Source organism: Chiloscyllium punctatum, chromosome 20 (genome assembly GCF_047496795.1).
Source record: "Chiloscyllium punctatum isolate Juve2018m chromosome 20, sChiPun1.3, whole genome shotgun sequence".
Taxonomy (NCBI): domain Eukaryota; kingdom Metazoa; phylum Chordata; class Chondrichthyes; order Orectolobiformes; family Hemiscylliidae; genus Chiloscyllium; species Chiloscyllium punctatum.
Window position 1 is genome coordinate 52,984,135 of NC_092758.1, and position 17,188 is coordinate 53,001,322.

General features: G+C 38.7%; 1 protein-coding gene across 3 annotated transcripts in view; it reads right to left on the reverse strand.

The window, feature by feature from the left end:
* Positions 1–920: 920 nt before the first annotated feature.
* Positions 921–17,188, reverse strand: part of LOC140492132 (complexin-2) — a 328,358-nt gene continuing 312,090 nt past the window's right edge. For all 3 annotated transcript variants that reach the window (XM_072590924.1, XM_072590923.1, XM_072590922.1), the window contains one exon: positions 921–4,364. In XM_072590924.1, the coding sequence (XP_072447025.1) occupies positions 4,167–4,364 (198 nt within the window). In that variant the 3' untranslated portion in view covers positions 921–4,166. The remainder of the gene's footprint in view (positions 4,365–17,188) is intronic.

The window sequence follows — 17,188 nt, forward strand, 5'->3', positions numbered from 1 at the left end:
TTTTGGACTCCCCTATCTGAGGAAAAAACCTCCAGTATTCCAGGGAAAAAAAGCCCCAGCCTATTCAGCCTGTCCCCATAGCTCAAAGCTCCAGGCCCAGCAACATCCTTATAAATCTTTACTGCACCCTCTCAAGTTTAACAAGATCCTTCCTATAGAAGGGTGACTAAAATTGTATGCAGTTTTCTAAAAGCAGCCTCATCAACATCCTGTACAGCCGCAGCATGGCGTCCCAATTTGTATACTCAATGTTCTGACCAATGAAGGCTAGCGTGCCGAATGCCATTTTCACCACCCTGTCTATCTGATTAAAGGAACTATGTACCTGCACCCCAAGGTCTCTTTGTTCAGCAAAATTCTCTAGGGCCCTACCAAGTTCTGCGCTGGTTTGCCTCACCAAAATGCAACATGTCACTCAACTCCTCGGTCTACTGGCTCATCTGATCTCTGTTATAAACTGAGATAGTCTTCTTTACTGTCTACTATACCACCTGCAAACTTCCGAACCATACTTCCTATATTCATATCCACATCATTTATATAAATGACAAAAAGCAGTGGACTCAGCACTGATTTGATCAGATGTTGGATTGTTCACTGACGTTTCATTACTCATTATAATGCGCATTTAAGTATTGTGCAATTGACCTGAAGTATTGCCATTAACAGAGAACTGACATCTTTACCAAATATTAGGGACTTGGTAAATGTAATGGCATGTAGAAAAATATGCTAAGATATTTTTAAGATCATCAAATTGAAAGACAAAAAAATTCAACTTTATAAATATGTTGCAGTTTGGTTTGTTCCAATTTTACCTCATTTAAAAGGATCTTGGAACAGGTGGTCAATTGTTTAACCTCTTCTAAACCCAACATTGTCAAAAACATCTGGCTCTTCCACAAAGAAAGCAAAATAACTGTTTTTATAAATCATTTTATTTTAAAGAATAATGAGTTTAGTTTGTGACAGTACTACAGTGATTTACACATTTATGACATGCAGTGAAATTACAGTCTTCTATCAGATGGACAAAGTTTACATTCTCATAAATCAGAGCGCAGAATTTTAAGTTTTGCTGGGCTGCAAAGGTTAACTCTTCTAGCTTGCTATGGAAAATAATCATTACTGAACCTATTCAACCTTACTATATTCAATTTAATTTCTTGCAAGAAACAAAGTGGCACAACAGAAACGAAAGATCAAGTTATTTTAAATATGTTACAATTTTACATTTCAACATAGCTTCCAGAATGTAGCAACTATCGTATTAAGACTTCTTAACAGTTCCTTATGCAGAACACTGAAATATGTCTAATGACTTTGTTAAAGCCAATTTAAAAAAAAATCTTCAAATTCAGCACTTTGAAATTATAATGCTAACGAAGAGGCACACCAGCTGAGAATAAGGTTGAACGCGTTCAGTTTCCATTATTCTTAACCCTGTGGCACCTTTACTTGAAATTCACAATCAGTAAAGATAACACCTTTAAACGTGCATTTCTTCTACAACTTAGTGAATATTAGCTTTAGTGTTACAAACATCTGAAGAACAAGCATGGCTTTCATAAATATTTTTTGTAAATACATACACTATGTGTACCATTGTATTGTACAATGGAAGTTCAACATTTAAAAGCAGATCACATTTCCAAATGGTTAAGATGATGTAATTACTATGGAGTATGTTGATGAGAATGAGACGTGAGCCCAAGCGAATTACCCTGTTACAGAGACTGGTCCGAAACTAGACAGATGTTTTGACAGCATGATTAAGTTCACACATAGACAAACAGACATCACTGTTGCTTTAAGTATAAATTATTCAATACACTCTTCTTTTAGGAAAAGATGTTTCCTTTCAATTTACCTTTAGTATTGCAGTCTAACTGATATGGCTTTAACTATTGAAAAGAGTTTAACTGAAGAAGCTTAACAACCCTAAATTAACTTTAAACATTAACTTAGGATTCTCCTGAATGGAGACCTGGTTTTGTTTTAGTAGGACTGCGGTGGGAAACAGCAAGCATAACACAAACACAAGCAACTCTCCTGCATAGTGGTTTGAAATCCAAGAACCAATACCTGAGATTTTTAAACTAATTTTCTCTAAATTTTAACCTAGTTTTATGCCATGGGAAGCAATTAAATCAGTGACATCCATAGAGAACAACTCTCTTTGGTTTGGTGCAAAATGAAATGCAGGTGAAACACAACTATTAGTCTACTGAAATTCAGCAGAGCTGAAACAGTGTTGTATGCAAGCAGCAAAGCTTAACATCAAATAAAAATCCACATGTACAGCAGAAGTCAGTCTGAGCTACATCCAAAGACAAATTGCTAATATTTTCACTCTGTGGTAGCATTTAGAATGGATCAGTCTTATATACATGGGAATACATTACTGCTGAACAGTTGTAATGGATTGATATTAAAACACTTCAACTATTCACTTAAGTTTGCCTAAACTACTGAAAATGTCATTGGTATGTAACTGAGGAGAGAATAATATCTGATGTGAGTTCTTTGTTGCAAAGGAAGTGACTTAAATAGAAGCATTTATTTTTGAAATTCCCATTTCATGTAATCTGTTTCGATTCATTGTTAAGCAGTTTTTTTTTTAATTAAACAATTTAATGTAGCTTTATCTCATGACAGGTGACAAGGAAAACTAAATGTTAAGCCATATTTTCATTCTCAGAAATTTTAGTTCCAATAAGAAAGTGCTCCAGGAATGCTGGGTTTTGATTTGTTAATATTCTGCTAAATCAGTCATTAAACACTGAGAATGTCTTGTTCCTATGCGTATTAATTTGCTGAAATCCTGTGCATGACAATTAGTGCCTATAATAGAAATAGCCTCTGTTACAAAAAGTAACCAAAGTAATAAGAACGTTCAAAAAGTTACAAATGTATAAAATATTAGATCAATGGCTACAAAACATTAAGTGGTCCAAGAAAAAGTTTTTTTAAATATGATGGCAGTCCATTACTCTGTATAATCAGTACTTGACTGATTATCTTGCAATGCACTGCAAATTTCTAAATTTCTTTATAAACTTCATTCCCCCATATTCCTGACAGTTGAAGACACCGATAAATTCACACCTTGAACTAAAGGTAGTATGACAGTGGAAAGAAAGTGACAGTTATAAAGACCTGACACCCACACCACTGCTGCAACTTCAAGAAAGGCTTTGGGCACATCAATATTTAGGAATGTTTGAGAAATAATTTCTTTCACTATCCATTTTAGCATTGTGTAATATAAAGGCGGAGGAGTTGAATTAACATTTTTCTGGGCACTGTGTTGCATGGACTGATGATAATTATGAAATTATTTTCAATGCTGACGATATAATTGGATTGGATTTAGTGCATTGGTGGCCTCACCATTTTTAAACAAACATATTTTCTCTGTGATGTACAGAAAATGACACTGCTACCTTAGTACATTAAACCAGAAAGATCCTCATGCCTTCTCCAAAAAGCAATGATGCTGGATATTTTTACAACATAAAAATTATCAACTTATATTGCAAATTGCCATTTTCTAACAAAAGGGCATTTCCATTAATGATATTGTACAGTTTCACCATCTTAGCAAATCATGCAAGATATTTGCTACAAAACAAGTGACTGCATAAAACTTTTAAAAATCTCAGTAGAAATCACTGTGAAAATTGTCAGATCTTACACACATACAACGCAGGGTGCCTAGCTGCATGCCACCCCAAGTTCTTCAGTAACAACCCACAACCAAGTCACACATCACAGCACATTTAGCAATATGGCAAATTAAAAAGGCAACTTCAATAATGTCTGCAATACAGTAGAAAAGCTCAGCGATGAACACAAATTAATACTGCCAGTTGTGAGGTTGAGAATTTCAGTATTACATGAGCATATCTGGAGTCTACAATAGAGACAGTTAGGAGTTTACATGAGGCCTACTGGTCTCCCAGACTCCTCATGCTCATGTCAACCCCCTCACCATGGCTTACATCATAGAGAGGCACAAAAAATCATTTGTATTTATATTGCAGTAAAAGTTTAAGCATTTATTCTAGTCAGAGAAAAAGAAATGTATTTTAATATGTGGTCAAAACATATGTAAATCCTATTAATGTAACTTAAAATAATTTACAATATAAAGTATTCATAAACTACTTCTTGAACATGTCTTGAAGTGGTCCAGGAAGATACTTAAGGACAGTATCAAGGATGCTTTCTTCTTCCTCTTCCTCATCATCACCACAACCAGCAGGAATTGCTTTCTTTGGACGAGTCAAACTTCCTTCTATTGGTGCTTCCATTGCAGCCTTTTCCTCAGCTTCTTTTTCTTCCTTCTTCTTTAGGCCATACTAGTGTTTAAAGAAAGTAGATATCTTTAAAATGACCCCATACAGAATGCACAAAAGCATTGAATAGCATGTCTGATTATACATTCCACAGCATTTTCTATCCATGTGAAGTTTGTTATTCGGCATTATTTTGTAAGCTCCAGTGCAACATTTACAAAGTAACAGATTAAACTATTATTTGATTTTGGGTATTGATTAACATGCAACTGTATCCAATGCAGATAGACTGCCATAGTTATGCACAGCTGTGTGGAATTTCCTCCATGGGAACAATACAAAAGTTTGATTCAGAAAATGTGCCCATTCCCATATTGATTAAGCAAATATCAGGTTATGCTCAAATTTTCTGATAATTTAATCAAGATATATATCTACATAAACATTTACATAAATGATATAAATCAGTGTGACCAATCAGGACCAAAGGAAAACATATATCCCACAGCGTATATCCCTCCTGCAGTTCTGAAATTAAAGTTTCATTCATTCAATTGTCATTCATGCACGTCAGGCACACACATTAGAGAACAGACACCAGAAAAACTTCCAATTTCTTTTCATTCACAGGATGTGAACAGCATTTTTTGTCCAGCCCTAACTGTGCTTGGGAAGGTGGTAGTGGTCAGTCCTCTGAACCACTGCAATTCGTGTAGTGCAGTGCTGTCAGGAAAGGAGTTCCAGTATTTTGACCTAGCACCAGCGAAGGAACTTCAAGATATTTCCAGGTCAGGATAGTGTGTGGCTTGGAGGGGAACTTCCAAGGGATAGGGTTCTGCTGTATACACTGCCCTTTTCTTTCTTGACGGTAGAAATTGCAAACTTTGAAGGTACTGTTGAATGAGCCTGGGTGAGTTGTTGCAGTGCATCTTGTAGATTGTACACATAATGCCACTATGCATGGATAGGAAATAGGAATAGATGGGATATCGTTTGAGTGGGCAGCTTTGTACTAATGATGTCAAGCTCCTTGAGTAGTGTTGGACCTGCACCTATCCATAAAGGTGGAGAGTGTTCGATCACACATCTAAGGTGAGTGTATGTAAATGGTGGACAAGTATCAGGGAAACAGAAGATGTGTCACTAAACACAGATTTGCAGGGTCTGATGGCTTTTCTATCCACAGTATTTATATGGCTGATCCATTTCAATTCAGTTTTTTGGACAATGCGTATTTTACTGATGCTATGAAAGACTCTTGTATGCTTGTCTGAGTAAGGATAGGTCAATAAAGATTGGAGCTGGAAAAAGTACAGCAGGTCAAGCAGCATCAGAGGAGCAGGAGAGTCAACGTTTCAGGTCAGGAACCTTTCATCAGGTCCGGGGCAGGGGAAGGGGGCTGAGAAACAAATAGAGAGAGGGGGTGGGGCTGTGAGAACGGAAGGTGGGATGGCAACAGATGGATGCAGATAGGAGGTGATTAGGATTGGTCAGTGGGGAGGGTGGAGTGGATAGGTGGGAAGAAAGATGGACAGGTTAGCTCAGGTCATGGGGGAGCAAATGATCAGGGGGTTGCAGTGGGAGAGAAACCCACTGAGATCTTTGAAGAGGGAGGAGGAAAGCTCCTTCAAAGTTGGTATCCTTGGCCCACATAATGTGGAGACGCAGGTGTTGGCCTGGGATGTATAAAGCTAAAAATTACACAACATCAGGTTATAGTCCAACAGACTACAGGCTACAACAGCAGAGGCTTCACAGCATGGTTTTCAGCAACTTGGAGACAGTGAGGACTGCAGATGCAGGAAAGTCAGAGTCGATAAATTGTGGACCGGAATAAGCACGGCAGGTTGAGCAGCATTAGAGGAGCAGGAGAGTCAACATTTCAGGTCAGGACCAATCACTTGCTACCTGCATCCACCTGTCACCATCCTGCCTACCTTCCCCAGCCCCCACTCCCTTCCTCTATTTATTTCTCAGCCCCCTTCCTCCTCCCTAGTCTTGATGAAAGGTCCTGACTAAAACATCGACTCCCCTGCCCCTCTAATGCTGTTTGACCTGCTGTACTTTTTCCAGTTCCACACTTTATCGACTCTGACTTTCCAGCAACTGCAGTCCGCACTATCTCCCAGTAAGGATAAACATTACGTTCAAATAATTGTAATGCAACACCCGACAAATGACTGTCTTTGCACTTGAAAATGTGCTTATTTGAAGATAACCTCTCAGCGTACTGAATTACAAGATAATTGGAGATGAGGTGCCATAACCTGGAAGGTTAACCAGTTGTTACGAGGTATTCAGATGAAAGAATCCATAGATGATAAGAAAAGTTAGAAGAGTTTTGGGTATGTTATTGTAACATGTGTAAATCATGTACAAGTTAGTTTGAGTTTAGGTTTTGGGAAAAAAAAACAAAATAAATTCAATGTGTGTGTTTGTTAAGACACAACAGACAAGATGACTCACAATCATAATATGTCACTTCAGTTTGCTCATTAGATTTCCAAAGGACCAACTCCTGTTTACCTGCATCAGTTTCCTGGAATTATTCCAAACTAAAATACTTCAAAAGACCATTAAAAGAATCTATGCTGAGAGTTTTTTTTAAAATTCAGGGCACAATCAGAAGGCGTTATCACACACCATCATAATGTAACTGCAAACAAATTATTTATGAAATTGTTTTATAATTATTGTGTTCTGGGTATTGGCTGCCTTACCCTATGTTTCTACATTTTGCATGGGGATAAGTAAAACTGTATTCATCTGCATGAGTAGAAAATTGCAAATTAACGTGCACATGAGTAAATGACCAGTTGAAAGTTAGCCTGGGGAAATATCTTAGTAAGAGAAATATATTCTTCAGTTGGTGGTGGTCATACCTAAAACGGAATGGGCTGAAACAAAATTTGCAATTTTCTGCTCATGCAGATGAGTACAGTTTCACTCAGCTCCGTGCAAATTGTAGAAGCGTAGGGTAAGGCAGCCAATACCCAGAACGCGGTACTTAGAATACAATTCCATAAATAATTTGTATGCAGTTACTTTATGATGGTGTGTGATAAAGCGTTCTGATCATGCCCTGATTTAAAACAAAATCTCAGCACAGATTCTTTTAATGACCTTAGAAGTATTTTAGTTTGGAATAATTCCAGGTAACTGATCAGGTAAGCAGGAGTTGGTCCTTTGGAAAAACTCAGCAGGTCTGGCAGCATCTGTGGAGAGAAATCAGGTTATTGTTTTGGGTCGAGTAACCCCTTTCTAAGTTCTGAGTTTTTCCAGCAATTTATGATTTTGTTTCTGATTTGCAGCACCCATAGTTCTTTTAGTTTTGACTTAAGATATGAGCTGATCCTAATTCTAGTTGAGTGTTAAAGTGTTAAAAGCACTCAAATGGATCTGCCTATTTCTATTTTATTCATAGATTCAGGGATACAGTAACATGTGTAAGAAGAAAGAGGTAGTCAAGAGAGGAAATATATAAATGAATTTCAAAACTCTTGAGAATAACTCAAAAAAAGTGCTGCAATGATGGGAAGGAAAGATCAATTCAGAAATCCCTTAGATAAATTCAAAAAGGCATCTGAACACTGACAATCTTTTCCAAAGCTTAAAATGCAGGGGATTAAGAATTGATAGATAAAACTTACAGTAAAGAAAAGCTGAGATACAGTCGTCTTGAAGCCACAGCTGCCTAGTCACTTTCTCTGCCAGCTCAAATATTAGCTGCATATGCCCTTATTGCAAAGCTTTGCATCTGGTACTGCTATCTCACCCTGATAACACTGTCCACAGACAGTGCCAGATAAATAAATGACTGATCCATCTAGGTGAATAGAACAAAGTTCGCTAAACTGGTTGATGATTACCCAGACATATTTTCTTTCATGCAACACCTTGTAAAGCTGAGCATTTCACAAACATTAACTCTTCGCTTTCTGTTGGGGACTCAAAATCTGCTTGAGTACAGAAATTAGCTTGACACTCCATTATGGAACTAAGGGAGTTCTGCACTATCAGAGGGGCTGTCTTTTAGCTGTGATGTTAAATTCTGACTCCATCTGCCCTCTCAGGTGGATCTAACATGTGCAAGCAATATTTTTGATCCCTTGTTCAAAATTAGTTGTTTAATAAACATTACAAAAAAAAAAATGACCAACAAGTTAATCTCAATGTTTTTTATGGGAGTTTTCTGTGTGCAAGGTGAATGCTACATTTCTTGTATTACAACATTGACTGCATTTCAAAAGTGACTTCAGTTGCAGAAGTTGCTTCCCCAGAAGCATCTTAGAGCCCTATGCAGTCAGAAAGACAGTGCTTGGACCCCAGCTTTTCACAACATGTTTACTGATTTAGATAGGAACTAAATGTATATCTCCAAGCTTGCAGATGACACTAAGCTGAGTTGGACAGTGAGCTTGATGCAAAGATGCTTCAGTGTGGTTTGGGCAAGTTGAGCAAATGCATGTCAGATGCAATATAATGTAAATTAATTTGAAGTTATCCACTTTGGTTGCAAAAGCAAGAAGGTAGATTGTTAGCTGAATGGCAATAGAGTGGGAAAACAGAATGCAACAAGACCTGGGTAGCCTTGTACACCGGTTGCTAAAAATAAACATGCAGATGCAGCAGGCAGTGAAGAAAGCAAATGGTACAATGGCCTTTGTGGCAAGAGGATTCTTACTACTGGAATAAGGATGGCTGCAATTGTACAGGGTCTTGGTGAGAAAAAGCCTGAAGTTGTCATACAGTTTTGGTTTCCTTATCTAAGGAAGGATGCTCTAGCTATGCAAGGAGTCCAACAAATATTTATCAGATTGATTCCTTCGATAGCAGGACTGATGTATGAAGAGACACTGGACTGGTTAGGACTATATTCAATGGAGTTAAAATAATGAGGGGAAAATCTCATAGAAACCTATAAGATTGTAACAGGATTAGACAAGTAATTTTTCCTATGACTATGGAGTCCAGAACTGTTAGTTGCAGTTTAAGGGAATAGTGTAGACCATTTAGGACTGAGATAAGGAGAAATTTCTTCGCCAGGAGAATGGTGAGTCCACTGAATTCTCTGGCACAAAAAACGGTTGAGGACAAGCACTGAATGGTTTCAAGAAGGAGTCAGATATAATTCATATATAAAAGGATCAAAGGGTAACGGACAAAGCGGGAACAGAATTCTAAGTTGGATGATCAGTAATGGTCAATTTGAATGGTGGGAGAAAGTGAGGACTGCAGATGCTGGATATCAGAGTCAAAACGTGTAGCGCTGGGTAAGCACAGCCAGTCAGGCAGCAGCCAAGGTGTGTGTGAGTCGAGGTTTCGAGCATAAGCACTTCATCACATCCTTGATGAAAAGCTTATGCTCAAAACATCGACTCTCCTGCTCCTCAGATGCTGCTTGACTGGCTGTATGCATCCAGCACCACAGGTTTTGACTCTGATGTTAAATGGTGGACCAATCTTGGAGGACTGAATGGCTTGTGCTTGATCCATTTCCATGTTTCTGTGTGACAGAATACTCCCACTTGACTGAATGAGAGCACCTCCAACAACATTCGAGAAGCTCAACAGTATCCAAAGCAAAGCAACCTGCTTGACTAGCACCATGTCCATCACCGTTAACATTCACTCCCTCCACTGTCATCACAGAGTAACAGCAGTGTATCCCATCTCCAAAACCACTGAAATAACTTACCAAAACTGCTTTGAAAGCACCATCCAAATGGATGAGCTCTCCCACCTGAAGGACAAGGGCTGCAGGAGCACAAGCTTTTGAAAGTTCTCCTCCAAGCCACACATCGTCCCAATGAGGAACAATATTGCAGGTCCTTCACTGTCACTGGATCATAACCATGGAACCTTCTCCCCAATAACACTATAGTGTATCCACACTGCAAGGACTGTAGTGCCTCAAGAAATCTACTCATCACCACTTTCACAAGGGCAATTAGGGATAGCAATAAATTTGGATGTAGCTGGCACACAAGTTTACAAGTCTCACTTGCTTGGTGATGAACACCTTGTCTCATTACTGTTGCACCTATCTCTCATTTTTGCTCCAATCAATTTTCCTGTCCTTCCTCACAAGCTGCTGAGGCAAACGGCACATGACTTTCTGCCCATCCTACTGCCGATGAGTCAGATCTGTAAATATTTCCTCCATTGCATATACGACTGGGCTGGATCTTCCTCATGGCACCAAACATTATCAATTGCTGCTCTGCTCCTACTCTTGCCCATTCTGATGCTGCTTCTGAGAGACGCTTTTGAGGCTAACTCCTTTAGAAAGGGAGACTATACCTTAAATCAAACATCCTCAATGTAAAACTGGAGTGTCGGGGTAGGACAGGACATGCCCTTTCTTATGGCATGACCCATCATAAACTTAAGTTTAAATGTCCAGAGTGAATGTTAATGAATGGGTATGATGGGTAGGGGAGAATGATGACCAGTGAGTAAGCTGGCAGGTGGCTGGGTGGTTGGACTGGATAGATGAGTCAGATAGTAGCTGGGTAGGGAGGGGTTGTCAGGTTGGAGGCTAGTCAGGTCAGCCTTTAGGGGTTTAAGTAGTTGGAAGTAGTTAGCTCTCATTGGTGTGGTAGTGGGTATTTAGGTGGTGGTCAGTGGTCAGTTCTTGGCAGGAAGTGGTTGGGGTTTACGTTGGTCAGAAGGGGTAGTTGGGTCAGGTTGGGGGTTAGTCAGACTGATGGTGGCAACACAAGAGATCAGGAGTGTGAGTCAGGTCAGGGTGTAGTGGGTAGTTATCAGGATTGATGGAGTTATTGAGGGAGGGTTATGGGGTTATTGAGAGAATCAGATTTGGGGAAGGGTAGAAGAGTGGTCAATGTGAGTGATTGGCAGCTCAGTTGTGTAGATACCCAGGAATTAGAATTTTTCTGGCTGACATTTCCTGGGAAATTATCTGGGTAAGTCAATTGGAACTATCTGAAGTCTCCAGCACTAATGCAGAGTTAAAGACTCTTCTGGAGGGCCCTGGGGAGCAGGGGATCTTCCTGACAAAAGTTGAAGATTTCTTGGCAATTCCTAACCTGCTGTGTCTTCCAGTGGATGCCAAGCACAACTTGGGGCATCGGTCTGGTCTCCAACAATTTACAGAGCACAGGATCTGGGTACTGCTGTAGGCAAACCATCAACAGACAAGAAAATGTATCTGTGCACTGTTGAAACAATATTTAATCAGTCACATAAATTAGTGTAATTCTCTGAATGTATCAAACATGTTAGAAAAGTTCTCAAATCTTCACAACATCCCTCTTTGCCATTCATAGAATCATAGAGTCATACAGCATGGAAACAGACCCGATGGCCCAACTCATCTCTGCCAAATAGACATCCCAATCTGACCTAATCCCATTTGCTAGCACTTGGCCCACGTCCCTCTAAACCCTTCCTATTCATGTCCCCAGCCAGATGCCTTATAAATATTGTAATTTTACCATTCTCCACCACTTCCTCTGCCAGCTCATTCCATACACACACCACCCCTGCAGGTTACTCAAGATTTCTGATAACACTGACTTTGAATCAAATCCACATTGGCAGAGTTTGACAGTAAAGTTTTGAAATAAATACTTAGATTATGAAAATAAATGCATTTATTATGTTATTGAAAGGTAGTACTGAAAATCAAATAACTATTCAACATTTTCTAAATTAATCTGATTAGCATTCTTCAATTCTCTGTTGTATTCTCTAATATCTGTCCTATTATGTAAGTTCCTTATTTTCAATCTAGCATGTGATCCTATTTTCAAATGTAGCACTGTGTTTTCTAATTGACTGATATATTTTGAAATGAGACCGAGTAATATGTGCTCTGTGAGGTGCAGAGTGAAGCTTCTCCCCTTGACTGACAAAAATAGTACTCACTGAGGTGGAGGATGAAAGAATTCTCAGGAGACAATGTTGGCTCTGTCTCAAACCAGCAGGAAATTACAAGCATGGAGTAAAATTGCAATTTCAGTTTGCATTTGCTCAGTGATCTAACTATGATCATCCAAGAGCAGCAGGTCGAACCTCACTGAAAATCAACACTCATTGTTCCCTGTGTCAAATCTAATCCAACACAGAATAAATGCATTAACGATGCTATTTCATGCACTTGATTGTTCCATTTTAACAAAAGCATGAACACTATGTTGATGCCAGGGTTTAATGCTTTTAATTTATAGAGCAAGGAACTGAGTTAGATGACTTAAGTATGATCTCTACATCTCAATGATTGTCTTTTTTAAATATAAGGTATAGACCTTTACTATCTCTCGATGGGGTCTTTGGTAGAAGGGACAGAGATGTTATTACCACTCTATACAGAGCTCTCATTTACCCAGAATATGGCCTGATTAACTCTTCCTGCCTGAAAGATTGGTTAAATGGAGAAAACTATAAACTTTAACCCAGATTAAAAAGGCTGTATTCCCTTCACTGATTCAAACCTCTTCAATGACTTTCTAGTCCACATTGTTAATCCATCTGGTTACATTGTGACCTGAGATTACTTCTTGTGATCGCACTGCTTTGGCCAATGATATGATCTGGGAAGGCATTCTTTCTGGTGATCACCATTTAAGTAGTTTGCAAACAGGATTGTGGTCCATCTGTAAGGTCTGTCTCCAAGAGCTAAATTCCCAATGATAAGCAAGCTCAGCAATGCCAAGGCTATTGGTGCTGAGGATACAGCTCCAGGAGTGTACCAATTATCAGGTGTTCTTGAAGAGGTGTGGGTGGGGACTAGTCTCTAAGGGCAGGCAGCATCATTGCAATGGCAGTAGCCAATATTGAGCCCTCCAATCACCAAAGAATGCAGAACCCCATCTCGACTGACAGGGACCATCAGGTTTCGCTGGACACTCTTTCCAATCTTTGGAGAGATGTGAAGAGAATTTTAATTGACCACTATGTGGCTCAGTTGGACTCCCACTTTCTTGCTGCTAATTCCAATAGTACTATTTCAAAATACCATTTAGAATGGAGATCAAGAGGAATTTCCTCTTTCACAGGATGATTGATATCTGTAATCTCTATCCCAGAGAGCACTGGAGTCTGTATGGATCATTGAATATATTCAAGGCTGAACCAGAAAGAGTTTTGATCGACACAGGGGTCTAGTATGTTGGAGGGAGCTATGGAGGCAAGAAGGAAAATCGACTTGTGCTGACAATCTGACATGCTTTGAATTTAGCGAATGAAACAACAGGCTCAAGCGGCTGAATGGCCTACAACATCTCCAATTTCTCAGCTTCTTAAAACAAATTAAGCAAACCTTCCCATGCCATTTCGTTAGCTCTTCTGCTTCTGAGTCAATTATCAAAGGACTGGTAAAAGTCTGGCCCCAGTTGCTTAATAGAATCGGCCCTAAGAATTCATAAGGCGCTGGAAGTTTCTGCTGGTGCAGTATGTTTACTATAATATAAGATTTAATTTATATATTCAGTTGTATAAAATTTAACACCAAACCAATGGATTTGTAATAAATTGCATTCATATATTGCCTCTCCTACCTCAGAACCTCTGAAATCTGTGTTCCTTCAATTCTCATCTCTTACATGTCATTAATTTTCACTGATGCAGTTCTCCCTCCAACTTGCTACATCCTAAATTCTGAAATTCCCCTCCAAACCTCTCCTTGTTTCTACCTTCCTTTTAGTAACTTCTGAAAAGCTACTTTATTGACAAGCTTTTGGAATCCTATCCAAAGATGGTCTAATGCATATTGGATACTGGATTAGTGGTGCTGGAAGAGCACAGCAGTTCAGGCAGCATCCAATGAGCAGCGAAGCCCAAAACGTTGATTTCGCTGCTCGTTGGATGCTGCCTGAACTGCTGTGCTCTTCCAGCACCACTAATCCAGTATTTGGTTTTCAGCATCTGCAGTCATTGTTTTTACCTTAATGCATATTGGAGTCATTTTTTGTCTGATAGCAATCCTGTAAAACACTTCAGAATATTTACGTCACATTAAAAATGTTATAGAAATTTAACTTATTATTGTTATGACTAGCTACCAGCATCTGTAACAGAAAAACAGGGTATAAAATATTTATCAAATAGTCAAATTCAAGTTAGGATTGCTTTATAGATTAAGTAAAGTATTTCTGTTTGTAACAGTCTGAGATCCTCCTAATTTTTTCTTAGCATTATAATGTAATCAATGGACTAGTGTTTTGCAATTGGCAGGAGCATGTGGGACTAATTGTCTATATATCAGATTATTTCTCGTCAGTACAAGGCATGTCTTAGTGTTCTTAAATCATCCAGATGATCCAATCCTGCATCTGTCCCATGTCAGTATTGGATGAACAATTTATTTTTTCCCTCAGGAAAGCAAACCCAGTGCGCCACGTTTTACCTGTTCTGTCAGAGCCCTTTCACAGCTGCACTGTTGATTTCTTCTCTGTTATAGAGAGACCCAACCGTTTAATTGCATATAAATGCAGTGATTCAGCTCTTCACATTGTTCTTCAATTTCTTGTACTTTGGACCAATTTCACTCAGGAGTGCAATTGACAAGAGAAAGTCTGTACATTTCCTACGGCTGACCTCTTGTAACATGAAATCGTTTTTCTTTGTTTTCTGTGCCATCCTAAGTGAGGTGTAGAGGTTTTCAATATATATCTAGCATCTGTCAGTTTATTATGAGATGCATCTATAGTTTAGGAAATATCATATGTTAATTTTATTTTTGTGTTGTGTAGAGTGACAATTCTCAAGAGTTTAATGTTTCTCATCTGCATTGTGCACAGTGCACCTGTTAAGCAGCTTTAACTTCGAAAATAATACCAGCTTAGCAAAGGTAAGCCTTCACACAGTCAGAATCTGAACAGTTGTCATAGCAGCCCGAAAATTACGGTGTGTGGAAAACTGATTTCAATCATTTGTCCACCCACTCACTGGAAGTACAGGATTGTGATAAAACACAAAGGAGAGCTACTGCACAACGCATGCCTTTCTGCCTGCAGTAGTGTGCAAGATCCTATGATGTACACCAATCATGATGCTGGGGCCACGTGATAATGTTGCTGTCAGAAACATATTCAGGGATATAGAAGTATACCAAATTTAACTAATATTGGCACTGTCACAGTTTTATTTGATTCAACTTTACCAGATATATTATCTATATCTAAGTTCATTTGCTTTAGATTTTCCTTAGCCTATTTTTGCCATTTAAATTTCTTCACTTCTTTCTTTTCAGATACCAGTCCCAGGAATCTGTGGAACTTCTACATGATCTTTACTTTGGCAGAACCCACCAAAAAACCCAGCACTCCTGGATTTTCTCCATTTTCAAGATTTCTTGACCAACATTATAAGGAGTAAAACTTCCATTCATCTTCCAGGAAGTGTTTGACCAAGGAGGTGTGAATTGGTTGAATTGAAGTGGTCACACTCTGTGCAACACCTCTCGAGCTCAGAAAGGACCTGGTGCTGAACTGGAGGTCAGAACCAATAAAACAAATGACTTGCAGAATGGCATTAAGAGCACGGAAACTGCACTGTCATATCTGAGATTAAGATGGGAGCTGGACAACTTTCTCACTTTTTATGAGTATAAGGCAGGATGATGGAGAGATGTCTGTTGCAGTATTACATGTACATGTCACCCCCATTGTTGTTAATACCACAAGTTGTGCAGGGACCAGTAAACCATCCTTAGCTGACAGCACGTATTGCAAAGTTGCAAGCCCTATCTTCCGTACCAAACACATACTTACGTACTCATTCACCTCCAAATCCAGTGGTTTACCTATGAAGTGTTGTAATGTGTTCTTGTATGGTCTATTTTACTAAGATCCCTTCTCAAATAAATTTTATTTGGTGCTAAAGTTCAATAGTAATTGAGATGATGGTGCTGGTGTTGACGAAGAAGCAATGCTCTAGCATTCAGAGAAGATGCAGCCTCACTCAGTTAACCAGATTTATTGTTTCTGTTGCAAAACTACATTGGGAGATTTTCCATGTGACTGATAGGATTGTTGTTTTAATCAGAACAAAGAATACTGTGATGTTTAAATGAATCACTCCAGTCTGAATGCAGGAACTCTGTGGTAGTTCTCACGTAGCAATCGATTAAGATGATTTATACCATTTTGATATTATTGTGCTTTTTTTTGCAAAATGGATGATTGCATCTGACCAATCCTTGTCAAAGAGCTGAATTTGTAAGCATTAATGCTAATTTGACTGAGAAAATATTAACAAAGATGTTTGTGGGAAATTCTGTAGGCAAGTACTATATTACCATACAAGATATTTAGAGGTTTATCTGTACAATATGTTCATGGTATTAACAATGCAATTTTACAACATGTACCAGCAATCTATTGCACATCTAAGAACTTGTAATAACACTGAATAGATGAATTTTTCCATCTATGTGAATTAATAATAATGAGGCTGTAACTGCTCAGCATCTCCCATAGATCAGATTGTTCTGCTTTGGATTATTATTCAGCCTTCATTGTTCTTTCCCCAAAATTCCCATTCCTTCCAAATAATATTCTCAATATTTAGTTTTCCAAATACACCCAAGTATGAGGCATAAACAAGTCTTGGTTGCCTGGTGCTTGCTCCCTCCTATCTTAGCTCCTGTTAATCTTGTCCAAAAAGCTCAACTCCCACCACACTTTTATACAATAACAAAAAACCAAGAGTCCTCATTATATGAAAGAAAAATAAGTACTTGCACTCACACAGAACTTTTCATGGCCGCCAATATCACATGGCACTTTAAAGCAAATGAAGTACTTCTTGAAATGTATTCTCTGCTATAATCTGTGAAACACAGCAGCCAATTTGTGCTCAACAAACTCCCTTAGATGTCAAACGTGATCATGAGCAGAAAACCTCATTATTGTGATGTT